Raw genomic sequence first — 15317 nt, 5'->3', positions numbered from 1 at the left:
TCTTAAGATGGGAAATAATCATCATACTGTCTGTTTGGGTAGACCCTTTGAGATAAGATCACAAGTTCCATTTTTCAAACTTCATTTCAAAGGAGCTGCTGAACCTATCCTACAAAAACTGTGTGGACTACAGTTTGAGCTGTGTCAGTTAAACCAATGGTTTGATTCATGTTGTCAATTAAGACCTTAGACCAAAACAGAAGTTGTCTTGAAATCTCTGGCAAGACTTTCATTTCTCACTGCTGAAAGCAAGGGAGAGAATTAAGGAAAATAAGCAGAAACACTCCAACCATTACTGTCTACCTTAGGGCATGGAGCACACATGCCCCAGTATAGAAGTCCTTCTCTCACCTTCTCTATCCTGAGTTTGGACACATCAATATTTCTGTCTATGTTCCTGATGGCCTTGCTACTGACTGTGTTCCATCCCTCTTCCATGTTGCCACCACTACCTCCACCACCCTGTCCAGGTCGGCCTCTAGTAGCTGCAATACAAGGTTAAAATAATGCTCAATGACCTGTCACAAAAAAAAAAGTTATGCGCAAGTCCAGACAAATACCAGGTTTAACCCAATATTTGTACAATATGAAGGCTGGGCACATCTGAAATGGGCTTCACAAATAGTACTAATGTATAGAATCGAACCAGGTCTTCAGTGTGAATGCTTTGACCACTAGCCTACCCCAGTCCTCTTCGTCTTGGGTGTGACAAGTGAACTCTATAACATCTAACCTACATTAACACTTACTTTCCCACTAATGTATCATGAGGCAACTAAAATACATCACAGTTTACAGAGTAAACTCATCCATGTTTTACACTTCGGAGTGAATGTGTTTTGCTTATTTTCGTTTTGTATGTGTTACCCTGACAATTTGGAGTTAGTAATATTAAAGTCAACGTAGATAACCCTGGGCATACTGTTCATTTTAATAAATCATTAACATGTTCTATATTTAGTTGATAATTAACACTAACTCATTATACATATATTTTCATGTTTCTAATCTATATTTAAAATACTTACGCTTATTGTGTCTTGGTTGATGGTGCTGTTGTGGTTGCTGATTTGCCATGTGTAGTGCTGTCAACATGTTCTGTTCCACAGCCTCGCGCTTGGCGTCCTTGTGGATCTGGTCAATGGTTTTGGGGTTGTCATCTCCTCGCCTTGGTTTCCAGTTATTCTGAAGAAGTAGAAAAGGCATCTCACGACAGTGTATTGTGAGTAGGTAGTGTAGTACTGTTGTCATTCAATTTTGTCAATAAACAAACCATCAGAAACGAGGAATTCATGAAATCCACATGGATCTTAAGATGGGAATTAATCATCATGCAGTCTGTTCTGACAAAACTATTTTTGTAAACATCTTATGTCACAATGGTAATACTTTGGCAACAGTGATGGAACCTCGAATCAGGATTGTTACTTATCAATGAACTCAGCAATATTCCATCAACTTAACAGGGCCAATAACACAATGATCCATTTTGTCCAGGTACCTCGACCTGTCGATAACCAAATCACCATGTCTAACCATGCCATTTAGTGTTATGTTGGTCAGTTTGTTGCATAAAACCACACTCAGCAATATTCCAGCAATATGGCAGCGGTCTGTAATGGAGTCTGTACCAGACAATCCAGAGATCAACAGCATGAGCATCAATCCATTCAGTGACATGTGTCTGACAACCCAATCCTGTTACTTGCCTATCATGGCAACAATTTGTTGAGGACTAACTCCGACCTGGAACTAAACAGGTCTGTGAACACTATCACATCTTGCTTAGACCTAACCAGGAATTCCCACTCAATTCCAGCTGAAAACATTAAACATCAGGTTCCATTTCCACCTGACCCGGTTTCCCATGACAAACGCTTACATCTCTTAATTCTATAACATCTTGCAGCATGAATCTGCATCTTGAGGACACTTTCTTCTCAGCAACTATCTTCTTCATCTGTTGGAAATACTGGTCCATTCTTGGCTGGAAAACAAATGCATATAGTGATTCACTGAAACAAGTCAGACCTACTTCATTAATTGCATAATTACGGGGATGTAAAATCTCTTCATGTTATATCAGTCTTGTTTCAGAATCAATCACAATATATCTTTGTAGTATGATATTACATACGAAATAAAACATAAAAAGCACATTGCAGTAATAACTACAAAGATGTCCTTAATGCCATTGCACAAAACTGCCATGTAATACTTAGTACATGGGCAGAAAAGAGTGATGGAAAACTTTTACACTGCTTTAAGCAATAAACATAAGAAATGGGTTTCACACACTGCACTGAATCCAGAACTTTAGGGTGACAAGTGAACACTTTAACCACTGGACTAATGATTTTGGGAATCATACTTGTTCACAATGGTGGTGGATAATGAACTAAGACCATTACGAGTTGATAACATTACAAACTAGTACGTGTTTACTGGGCACAAGCTAAGAAAAGAAAATGAAAGTTAAGTACAGATCTCAGGTCACTGTCAACTTCACACAGTGTATCCAATGAGGGTATTTGAACCTGGGGGTTTGGCATGAATGCTTTAACCACTTGGCTACCCCACTGTCCCACTGAAAATACAGCCAACATCAAAATAGTCCACATGGTTACCTTGGCTTTGTCGGACTCTAATTCTTTGCCAATGGTGGTGAGAAGTCGACACAGGCATTCCAGGTTCTCCTCATCTCGAGATCGTAACAACTTGAACACACAGTCATGCATAATATTTTCTGTCAACATTTTCAACTTGAATAACTCTCCTATAAACCTGAAAAAAAATTGAGAAAGGCCATAAGATAATTTCATACACTATCTGCATTGGTTAACATGTCATAAAATCTGTCCACATTATTTCAGTTGTGTGCTATGTCAATATCTGACATGTTTTTGAGGAGTTAGGGCTAAACACAGCAAATACATTAAAAAAAGAACTTGACAGCAAATGATAAAAAATGTAGTGCTTTGAAAGCACAGGTGCCATACAATAAACATATTTGACAAGAAGACATGGTGATAAATCTCTCCCCACCAGTGTTTTTTTCAACCTCCACCATGACACTCCTCATCTATAATGGTTTGAAAAGATCTGTCCCATTGGGGATATAATCAAGGCAAGAAACATATGACAAGGGCCACAACTCTGTAAAGAATCGTAACACTGTTTCAGTTTTCGATCTCCATCAATTCACTTGTGTCCCTTAAAATCATACCAAATTTTGTTTGTGACAAAAAAATTGTCCCCATGATCTCTGTCAGGAGCTAAAACCCTTTTGCATCTCCTTCTCCATGTCTGGGAAAAATAACTGACAATCAAGTGGGTATCATAGCAGACAGAATAAGGCTATAAATGTACCCCATTAGACATTAATTTCTTCCTCCGAAAATTGGACATCAAACAGCATTCTAAAACTTTGGAACAACATACACTTATCAAATAGTCAGATTGCAATATTAGACAATATACATCAATTAATGGTGTTCCACATTCAAAATGACAAATTGATTTCCTAATTCAGATCTTTGCACAAAAACGTAATTTTATGATAAAATTGATATTTTATACTTATCCTGACTCATGCTTTTTAGCTTATCTCTCCTCTTTCAAACAGTTCAGAGGAAACTTGAATCTCTTAATTCCCTTGAAGCAAATGTACAACATCTCAACCTTGAGTTACTTCCCTTATTTTCCGCCACACATCTTGTTAGACATAACTTACTTCCCACCGCTGTAACCAAAGCATCCCTTGTCCTCACTTGTCTGTCACCCAAGCAAATAAGCATGAGTCAGGATAAGGAAAAATTAAATGTTTGGAAAAACACATGACATCAGAAACCGAGCGTTTACTAGGTGTCAGCAAAATATCACAATGACCTAGATCTAATCGAATCTTGGACAAGTGAGTAAACCAATCCCAGCATTGGGTGTTATCTTTGTGTTGTAGATTTTGATGAACCTGGCAAGATCCAGTTTATGTAAAACCACTATCACTCTAGTACCTGATGTTCCCTATAGATCTCCGTCTTGCTGTGGTGGCAGCAATTTCCAGTTCTTCCTTCAATTCTTTCTTCTTCTCCTGGGGAAAACATCACAAAATAGTACTTTAGCTTGATCCACTTCAGAGCAATATCAAATCATAATGCAGTAATCTGGTTTCTGCTTTCGTTTTACCATCAATTTTTATTTTTGAAAAAAAGAGAATATTTCGCACACAATAAATGTTCATAACTAATGTGTTGACTTGTTTGATTAATATTCCAGCTATAATATATAAGTAACTTTACTTGGACCATCCGATCCTGTCATCTCATTTCTTACAACAATCATGCCTTACATGAACAGAGGTAAATAACTCCAGTGTACATCAAATGCATCAATCTGGACGATCTCTTTCATAGATATTGTTAACAGAAAATACATACTGGGTCAGCTTCCTCTATAGCCTTTTTCCTCCGGTCGAGATCCACTTGGGCATCATTATCTTTTTCAAACTCACGCTGACATCTTGTTAATAATATCACACGGAAATTAACTGTTTCCCCTTGTTTGCTGTCAGAGGGCACTTTAAGCTGGAATGAAATTGAGAACATTGAACTTCCTCCAAATATTAGAGAAATAAAAAAAACTGCTATATTTGACATTTTCAATAAATGCCACCTTGCAACTTTCATTATTTCAACAATATATTTAACATTCAGAGCCAGCAGGGATACACATGTATCCTGACATGTTTTCAAGACAGGTAAGAATATGGTACTTACCGTTAATAAATATCTGCACATGTTTGCATAAGCCACACTGAAGGCAGGCTCACTAATAGCCTGAAATTAGAAAAAAAAATGAATGTATTTACAGTAAGAGCAAAGAATCCAGTAATAAGTTCAGTAAAACCAGTTCACTTACAGGTACATTTGGGATAGCAAAACAAATGTAGACCTGAGTACAGCTCACATACATGACTGACATTGATATATAATGTGACAAGGACCAGCAGCTCATAAAACTTTCTCCTTGACTCTACAAAACTTTATACATGTTAAATAATAGTTTTGCCATGTACTCCTTTATTCGTATACATGAAATGAAGAAATTAACTATTTACAATGAATTAGAAGTATATTTGTATTTCTGAGATCAAGAAAACAACCCATGTAGATAAAGAAAATAAATCTGATCACGTGTGGGTCTTGATTAACTTTTGTATTAAGTTTGGTGAACCTGGCATGAAATTTTAATATATATGCACCAGACAAAACCATCAAACACATTTGGAACCAAGTTGTGTTTCCATGGAAACAGTAAAGAAAAACAAAATTGGGAAAAAATACTTCACAACAGCAAAAGGCACATCAATGGGTAATGACTAACATATGAGTGAAGTTTGGTGAACCAAGGATGTAAACTTCAAGAGATATGCTAAGTTTCTGGACGGAAGGACAGAATGAATGCTATAATAATGTTTTGATTTTTGAGTCGCTGTTAGCTAGGTCTTGGATGTCTTCAAATTCCATTCCTGCCCTAACTGCAATAATGATGTAAGAATCCACATCGAAACAAAGCTCTATTCAGTAGTAGCTAGTCTTGTGTGCATAAATCTAGGCTTGTGGTCAGTCATTTATCCATGAATTATCGGTAGGTGACCTTGGTAATTTTTGGCTTTAGAGGTCAATTCCCAACACTAGGTCCATGTACAACAACCATGTCACGTGCCATGAGTTCATTGTTAAAATTCATTTAAACGTCTCAATACCTCACAAAGAGAAATGTTGGATGTCTCACCTTTTCAAATATAATATCTGTTACCCCCTTCAGTCTGTCTTCAGTGTCAATAACCAGGTTCTGCACTTGTTTAATCAATGTCTGGAATTTCTGTGGGGTCAACTTGTTCAATATACTTCTCACTTTGCGATACAAATCCTGAAAAAGACAAACACCACTCGAGTAACTTAGGACAAAATAATAACCAAATGTATTCAAAATAGCAATATTTCTCTTCATAGAGAATTTAAAGCCTGCTGCCAGCATAGCATGATCTTCAGTGCCAAATATTTCAACTTTTTGTTCCATGTATACTTTGAGGTATCTACTTTATCTTTGTGCAAATATTGTGCCAACATGGACCTCTTGGAATTTATTAGACAATCATTAACAAATAGGTCTTGCTGTAAACTTGTTCTATGGGTGAGTGAGTTTTAGTTTTACACCGCTTTTAGTAATATTCCAGCAATAACATGGCGGGGCATACCAGAAATAGGCTTCACACATTATACACATGTTCGGAACTGGGACCTAGGTCTTCCACATGAGCGAACACTTTAACCACTAACCACTTCAAACCTTAAAGCAAGTGTTGTAATTATATTACAGAAGGTAATAGAATCATACATTGGTCTTGAATTCATCAGACTTCTTCTCTTCTTCTGACTTCTGATTGGTTGGTTTCCAGGCATTTTCTGAATGATGAAGCTTGACATCCAGCTGGATTGAAACATTCTTGATGACCCTAACGTCACTTCGGTTACGCTGCTGGCTGCCTCGCTTGCCCATCGAGCCACCTCCACTACCACCGCCTCCACCGCCACCTCCACTGCCCATCTGAAAATAAACTCTTGCATCAGATTCCAAGCCAGGCAACAATAACAAAAAAAATCTCCCTTCATTTACATACTTGTTGGTGAAAAGTGACTAAAACCATCTCTCATCAATATTTAGTAAATAAGGGGATTGTTTCAATGTTGGATAGCAGAGGGGCACATTGATATAAATAACAGAGTAAGATAGGCAAACCAATGCTTCATGTGAACTGAATTTGCAGACATAGTGACACTCAAGTTTAAGAAGACCTTACCTGCGTGGGGATTGTCAACACACCATCAAACAAGTTGTACTGGATCCTTTAACTTTTGAATTATATAAACTGCCTGAATGATTTATAACAGTTTTTTTTGGGGGGGGGCAGGAAAAGGGGGGGGGGGCAGATCAAGGGCAAGTGAACTTTTATGTCCTCTTTACGGGAACTACAAGGGATTCAAGTGTTACTAGTTCATTCGCATATAAAGAGACAAGAAAAATAAGCACGAGTCAGGGTAAGGAAAAATCTTAAACTGATTAGGTATGCTTGTAACTCCTACTTTATCTTAAGCCAACAACTTACCCCTCTGGATGGCCTAAGGAAGCCAGGTGTGAAGTCTGGTACATGGCCGTAGCCTCCGCCACCGCCCCCTCCACCCCTCATGTCCATGCCTTGCTTTGGAGGCTGGAACAACAAAGCAGCAAAATATTCTAAAACTGTCATCAAATGTAATGTCAACAGCTGGCCTAAATGTTGTCAAATGTGACTCTTGACTTATAATTTATAGAAATATCTTGAATATATTGTCCTACCTTATCAGGAATGATTTCCGGGAAGTTGGGAAGAGAATCAGGCTTCTTCATTGAGTCTTTGGAGTACTGAAGTTGTAGCAGGAACTCACGGTCATACGTCATCTTGCCCTCAGGGTTTAAGGGACTCCACTGGTCTGAGCACAATGAAAGCACCGTCAATTAAAGTAGAGATATATTTTACAAAAGCAATCAATTATCATAAAACTTCTGTTGCCATTATAAAAGCAATAACACTCCTTTCTGAAGCCTACTCTCCATAAAAAAAATTATATGTATGATTTTCACATGTTAACAGAGGCCCAACATTCTTATCTTGAACTGAATTAATGAATCTCAACTTTGAAGATAAAACATGGCCAGGTGCAAAATTCTCACTGTTGACCCAAAGAGGTTCAGAATAATAGGCAAGGTAAGGACTTCACAAATAAAATGCAGGGTACAGACTTATAAAATGGTATCACACAGTACTTGTTGGGTAACAAATACTTGTGCCTAAAGCCGCAATACATCATGAATGAATTTGCAAGCACAACTGTTTTGCCCCAAACCTGAGTCATCAGTTCGGCTTTATGCTACTTTTAGAAATATTCCAGCGATATCATCCAAACAGAAATGTGGAAAGCTTCGATATCTTACCTTCCTTGTACTTGTACTTTAGAGTTTGCTTCTTTTCAACTGAGTTCTCCTCTGTCGTTGTCACCTCATTTGTCTTTTCCTCATTTTTGGCATTTTTACGGCTAACTTCACTTTCTTCAGAGTTTTTGATTTCTATTTCTACATTCGGCATTTTATTTTCCTTGCCCACATCAGCAACATTATTCACCGGTTCTGCTGGTGGGATCTTCACCTCTGTTTTGACTTCCTCCACCCGGGCAGGAGCCTCCTTCACTTCATCACCTTTCAGTTCACTCTGGGCATTCTACAAACACGAGCAGTGAGTGAGTTTAGTGAGCATCGATTTGTCCAAATTGAAACTGATGATTTGTGTCTAACACTGAACCTGACCACCCAATCCCATTAGTCACCTCTTACAACAAGCATAGTCGCCATTTGTGGCAAGTCTGGGTTGCTGAAGGCCTATTCTAGCCCAGACCTTCATGGGTCACAAACACAAACAGCATACACTCAAAACTTATTCTGTGTCATCTCTTCATGCATTTTGTTCTACTAGTTGATTCTCTTCATTCATTTTGTTCTACTAGTTAATATCTATTACTTCCCTTTTCTTCTGTGAAAGTGTTTTGCATAACTTCCAGACTTTAATGTAAACAAAAATACACTTGTAGTAGTCAATTAAGTTGACTTCACATCTGTAGTGTCATAAAATAACAAAACTCTTCATCATATTTACACACAAAAAAATTAAAAAGATGATGCCCAAAAGTTCATAGAAGAATCTTTAGAGTAAAAGGAACAGACAATTTCAGTCTCAACCCAAGATTCAGTGATGTTCTGGGTGCAGAAAATAATTTTCTAAATATGATGCAAACAAAGTTTTATTTTGTTCAGCAAAACAATATTAACATTTTTTTCAAAATTTACATTGAATCATAATGCTTCCAAGTATACTTTATATGTTGCCTGGTCAAGTTGGCCACAGAGCCGTATGTCCTGTTCAAACATCCAATTGATAATGTGTTATAATGACGCATTCTAGAATTAGACACCAAGGCATGTCCATGTTGTCATTTCTATAGAGCAGACGCAAGAGACTTTCAATACGCAAAATGATGAGAAAAATCACCAACAAAGACCTCACCCAAAAAAATTAATATCAGTTTCATCATTAGCATAAACATTTAGCTCTAAAAGGTCTTTCATGTAAACAAATTTGCAGTATATTTAAGCTTGCCATTATGTTAACCAAGTACCAGATACTTGAACACATAACATGGCAGACATATGCACAGCTCCGAGGGGTCATCCTGCCCTAGACAATATTGCAGGCGCAGTATTTATAACTTGTTATCATATAACACATAAATTCCTATTTAATGACGCCTTGTCTTGCTCATTATGTAATGGCTTGAGAGAATGTTAAACCATATATTTAACAAAAGTTGCAAAATATATGAACAAATCCATTTTTAAAAAAACATTACCTCAGCATCTAAGAATGCGTCCATGTCTGTTCCTTCTTTTTCATCCCCCTTTCGGTTCAAGTCTCTCAGTTTCTTTTTTCCTCCCTTTTGTTTTGCATCCTTTCCAGTTAAGTTGCCTGCTGATGCAGGTTCTGAAGAAAACAGGTATAATTCTAAGAATATTCAAAAGCAGCCATATTGGTGAAAAAACAATATGTAACAAATTCCATAGAAACTTCTAGAAGGTTAAATATGTCCAACACTTTTTCAGTCTTTTTTTTTGTTACTAGTATTATGTTATATCACAATCATATTACTTAATAACCACAGGCTCAGCTAAGTCATGTCTTAACCCAGTGAGGAATGTTCTGATTTCTTGAACAGGCAATGACTTAAATAACTGTGGGGTCAAGGTCACTGGCTGGCCAATATCCTGAGTGCACACTTCAGCTTATCATCCTCACAATTACACAAGACAGAGGTCACTGTGTGATTCTCTTGTTGAATATCTATTTAGTAGTTAGTCAAACATTCTACCATCCCAGATCCCAAATACTTGTACAATATGAGGTGTACAGTCCTCACATGCTGGGAAGCTGACAATACCATCTTCTCATGACATGAACTGCTATTATTAGCCACACATTCCAACCTCACTATAGCACAAATCCGGGAATCATCTTTCACAAGATAAAAATGACAGAATCCACACTTGAAAGTAGCTCACAAGTATATGACACAATCCAGATGAATTCAATATGTTCCCAACATCCATGGAAGCAAAGGGCAAAAATGGCGTTATAATGAGGGATATATTATACCTACTACGTAAATGTGGAGGAGCACTGTGCCTTCGTCTTCTGCTCCTCTCCATGATTCTATATGGTTTAAGTTTGTTCAATCCATGAAATCTGCTCTTAGCAACAGGATATGAAACAACTTCATGAAACTTTCCACTTCACAAGTAGTAATTCCCAACCCCACTCCAATATACCCTCCACCGGGTGGGGACTTGGAAACTTTGCTGTGAGCAGAAGCTGCCCCCTCACTGAAGGCTGCTGGGAGCCTGGCTGGCTTACCATTGGTCTGGACCAGCCTGCCATATGGAGGCACACACCAAGTATGTACTAAGCAAGTGCTAGGCTATCGGGTTTCCTTGCTGATGTCACCAACACCCCTTCTCCATCCCTCCTGGCCTCATGGACCAGTTCCAGTTAATACCAAAGCATGTGTTGAGCATTTTCATGTGTGTTAACTGAGAAACAGCTTGTCACCATCCAAACTCTGATATTCCAAAACTCTCGCCAGATCATCCAGTCTTCCACACATGCACAATGTATTGTTTATAATAAGCTGCTATCTTATGAATATAATTCTTTATCTGTATCTTCAAAATGTAACAGTTAATTACATAATTATACATGTTCAGGCATTTTATATTTTTCTGCATATCTAATATCACTTACTCTTAGATGGGTGCTTATTTCCTTGTCTTTACTGAAATTTGGTAAGTCTATGTACTACCTATTTTCCTGGTACGAAAATCATTTAGTCACATACTGAATATCCAGTCAACAAAAAATACATAATTTGTTGTACTGGGATTTTATCTCAACATCATCAATGCACTGTTACATAATAAGTACCCTTCCTCCAAGGCTGTACAGAATGTTAAGCCGGTGGATGTATAGTAATTGTATCCTTCTAAAGGAAAGATTAACAAGTGACAGTTGACAGTGTACAGTCATTTACTATTTTTTAGAAATTATCATTTAAACCATTAATTATTATCATAGAGAATTATACCAGTATAGTAAATAACAATAGACACTTATGCCAGTATAGTTAATAACAATTGTGTAATAACAATTTGTTATTCTTAAACCATTTTCTTAAAAGTCAAAACATTCCTCCCATACGAATAGTTTGAGGGTAATTCAGAGAAAGATAATCACCACCTACATCACGACCATACACATGTCAGATATACAACCACTGGTTTCTCTTCTTGTTTTTTTGCATATACGTATAGTGTAATGTTTGAGTTGTGACTCAGCACAAACATAATCAAGCCAGACATTCCTTCATGTCCACATCACTCCACAGCTGGCTTTCATTTCTTTCAAGGCTGTAACCTGACAATATAGCTATGGTATGCATCTGCAAGTTCAGGGTCATCTCCACAATGTATGTGGTCAAACATTAAAACTCAATATTACTTGATGACAGTGTGACCGTATGTCTACTTATCATTAATCTTCATACCACTCCCATATTTAAGCATACGACCTACACCACAAAACTGAGGTTGAGCACTCAGGGAAAAAACTAAATCTAAGAATTTGTGAAATATATCCCGTAACATGTTATGTCCTACATTTCAAACATATTTAAATACTGGTGCATATATCCCACAAAAAAAAAAAAAAAAAAAAAAAAAAAAAAAAAAATGGGTGTATCAGAAAATACAATGAAATAATATGATTATAATTGTTGCCACAATCAATTCTGGAATGTCATAATGTGAAGCAATGTGAGCTCTAATGATGAAATATAGCTATATAAAAACCATAGATCTTGGTTTCTTTCTACGATTTATCATTCCAAAGACAAAACTAAACATTTTTTCTGAATCAAAATCATTGTCTGGAAAAATACAATTTGGATACAAAAAGGAGAGTTTAAAGCCATATTATTCAGTTTTAAAATCATTAAACCAGACTAGCCAAAACTGAAATAACGTGAACCGCGCCCTGTTAGCCAGACCTGTCTCATAGATTTTGACCTCCTTCTACAGGGAGCTGTGAGCCATTGATCAAACATTATCTGCTCGCCATTCACAACGACTTGACGACCAACAGCTTGAGTACATGTGACTGCACTCGGCATGCCGGCATACAATATGCTAATACAATGGACTGTCCCATATGTGACGTATGGATCCATTACTTGAAACGTCAACACATTCTGCACAGATGTAATTGGTCTTATCAATGTTGTTTTTTATGACGAATGTCATTCTACTGGCTGTATTGAAATGAGACACAGTATGTTAACTTTTCTTTACAACTGATACTCAAACAACACACATGAAAAAAAGAGTTACTGAGTATCATTTGGGAACATGATTATATCAGATTATTGGGTAAAATGTTTTAGTGAACAAACAGTCGTTGATACAAACTAAAGTATGAAATAGATCTCATATTTTCAGGAAATTCAATTTTCACGGTTTTCGCAATTAAGACAACATGAATATTACATCAGTTACATCCCCTAGTTCAAATGAGTCCAATGTGTAAATCTTAAATTAATGTTCAACAAGTTACAAAAACAAAAAAGTTTAATTCCTTAGATACTTCAAGGTACATATGGCACAACAAATAGTAATTACACTAACCAAAACAACAAAATTATGATTAAAATATGAATGAAGATTTTTATGGATATCAACTTCTTTATATGAGAACACAACGATTCGGAGTTAATGCTTACTCCTCAGGTGAAGGAGTAAGCATTAACTCCGAATCGTTGTGTTCTCATATAAAGAAGTTGATATCCATAAAAATCTTCATTCTTTTGTATTTCATTTCTAAATGCCCTTCAAAGACTTATGATTAAAATATTTAACATTTGTAATGTAATAGTACCAAAGATAAACCTTAACATGTGCTTCAACATACTGTGTATACTATGTGCATAGTGATACAGTGTCCTTCGTAAATCATGCTAGTTACATAAGAAAGCTCTTGGTTACAGAAAAAAAACATTATTCAGTTGTCTGTCTGATATTATGTAAATATGACTTGAACATAGGCTACTGGCCTCACAAAAAACACATTTAACACCTCTGATAAAATATAAATCCTTTACCAGAAGTTGAATAGCTGTACTGTCATATGTCAACTGTCTTGTACAAGTTACATAACTTCTGTGGAACAACTGGACAAACATTTACAACCTGCATATGCAACAGAAAATATTTACTCGTATCTTGTAACAGACCAATAATCAAACTGACTACAGTCCAAAAATAATAAACTGACTGTATATGAACATCTCAAAATGTAAAATTTGGAAGCCATGCTGCCTTGTTATATCATCAAACTTTGGGCCAACACACGTCTAACAAATTTTCTACAACCCTGACAAGTGAAACTAACTTCACAAACACTTACCATAATTCACCATGTTCAAATCCTTGTACAAATCCAGTCCAAAATGCTTATCTTAGAGTCCAAAACCCGACATATGGTTAACCTCAGCCACAAACTGTTTGTCAGCACTTTCTAACCTAGAGCAGTACTGCTGTCTCCATGAGCCAGGTCACAGATGGCCCACTGGCTATGCATTCACTAGTCACATGACCTGTCACATGATGAGGGATCTATTTTTAGCTGTATGGGTCAGAACAGATCCCAGTCAAGCTCATCAGAATCTCATGGTCTGTGACAGATCTCGTTTCAGAAGACAATAACTCATTACCTAACAGGCAGTGATTTAACGAGCACATGAAAGCTGTTAATTAACTGAAGTCTGGACTTGAATTTTGTGGCAGGAATTAAGAAGATTATTTTCCATTTATGGCCTCTACTTGTCACAAATCAAAGACAACTGTAAGTAATTAAGTATTTCTGCTAAGACAGCAGACAAAGGATAAATTAAGGTCATTGGGCATATGGAAATTAATTCCACAGAAATCTGTCTGCATCAGTTAAACACGTATGTTACCATAGAAGAGTTAATACCTTTGATTCGAAAGTCACGATACATTCAAATTCTGTTTGGGGATTACTTAATCCATAGTTCTCATTCTGCAGTGATATTTCCCTTTAACTTCATTTTTTTTTTAGTTGAACTTTTTAAACAAATGAAAAATAATTGAGGCATGAGTGGAAATACGAGATATCCAAACAATTCCCTTGTTGAAAAATGTTCTTGATGAAAGTGGACACTTTGTTAGGAGGGGCTGGGATAAGAATTTTCAGGGGTTATCAGCCTTTTTCTTGTTTCAAAAGTTAAATTCAAAATTTTAATGGGCATTTTCATTCTAATGAGCAAATGGTCCATGCCTTCTCTAATCCTTGATGTCAACTCTGTGTTAAGACATCATGTGCAACTTTGCATGCGTTTCCTTGAATGTGATCAACAGAACAAAACAATTTAAACTCGGTATTAACATGCTGCCTGCTCTTGAGTCTCATTACCAAGTAAATCAGGAAAACAATGAATAAAGATAGATTGGGACAAGTTGTTCAATTATCTACCCCACAAGTGGGATGCAGCACAGGAGCATCTCCTTCAATTGTGCCAGAGCCAATGTTATGCCTTGTTACAGCACTAATGACCTAAACAGACCTACAGGGCAATTAAAGCAGTGTACCCCTTGGGGTATTTAAAGAGAGCACACTGACACCAGGGGACAACAGATTACATACTGAATATTCAGGAAATATAGGTCTGGATGATATCCTGCACTGCCTGGCATGAATTACTGAACTTATATCCTCTTGTTATCATAAACCTAAATACTGCACCAACCTAGTGTTTTGAAGGGGTTTCAAGAGTTTGATTAAAGGTAGAACGAACAGAAGTTGTACTTAAAGTCACACTGGGATAAGCCTCAGATGCACATCTACAATATATCAGCATGAAAAAAGGAATTGCTGCTAACAGAAATTTGAGTAGCATCCTGTTAACACAAAATATTTGAAAACACTGCATCCCCAAACTACAAGTGCGTCAAAAGTAAATATAATGCAGCAACCCTTGTTACATAAAGTTATTGAAAAGAATTCGGAATTAATTATACATTTAAATTTAAATATGTAAAGGAAC

General features: G+C 36.8%; 1 protein-coding gene across 2 annotated transcripts in view; it reads right to left on the bottom strand.

The window, feature by feature from the left end:
• The window catches only part of LOC137268609 (eukaryotic translation initiation factor 4 gamma 1-like), a 41380-nt gene that overhangs the window by 7264 nt on the left and 18799 nt on the right, over positions 1-15317 (bottom strand). For both annotated transcript variants that reach the window (XM_067803181.1, XM_067803182.1), the window contains exons 11-23: positions 9501-9631; positions 8035-8317; positions 7399-7532; positions 7169-7270; positions 6400-6609; positions 5794-5931; positions 4776-4835; positions 4437-4583; positions 4014-4090; positions 2628-2784; positions 1883-1987; positions 1029-1185; positions 352-485 (exon numbers count right to left, since the gene is read on the bottom strand). In XM_067803181.1, coding sequence (XP_067659282.1) covers positions 352-485; positions 1029-1185; positions 1883-1987; positions 2628-2784; positions 4014-4090; positions 4437-4583; positions 4776-4835; positions 5794-5931; positions 6400-6609; positions 7169-7270; positions 7399-7532; positions 8035-8317; positions 9501-9631 — 1835 coding nt within the window. The remainder of the gene's footprint in view (positions 1-351; positions 486-1028; positions 1186-1882; positions 1988-2627; positions 2785-4013; positions 4091-4436; positions 4584-4775; positions 4836-5793; positions 5932-6399; positions 6610-7168; positions 7271-7398; positions 7533-8034; positions 8318-9500; positions 9632-15317) is intronic.

Source organism: Haliotis asinina, chromosome 16 (genome assembly GCF_037392515.1).
Source record: "Haliotis asinina isolate JCU_RB_2024 chromosome 16, JCU_Hal_asi_v2, whole genome shotgun sequence".
NCBI lineage: Eukaryota > Metazoa > Mollusca > Gastropoda > Lepetellida > Haliotidae > Haliotis > Haliotis asinina.
The sequence above is the reverse complement of the archived record's forward strand: the minus strand, read 5'-3'. Positions and strand labels throughout refer to the sequence as shown.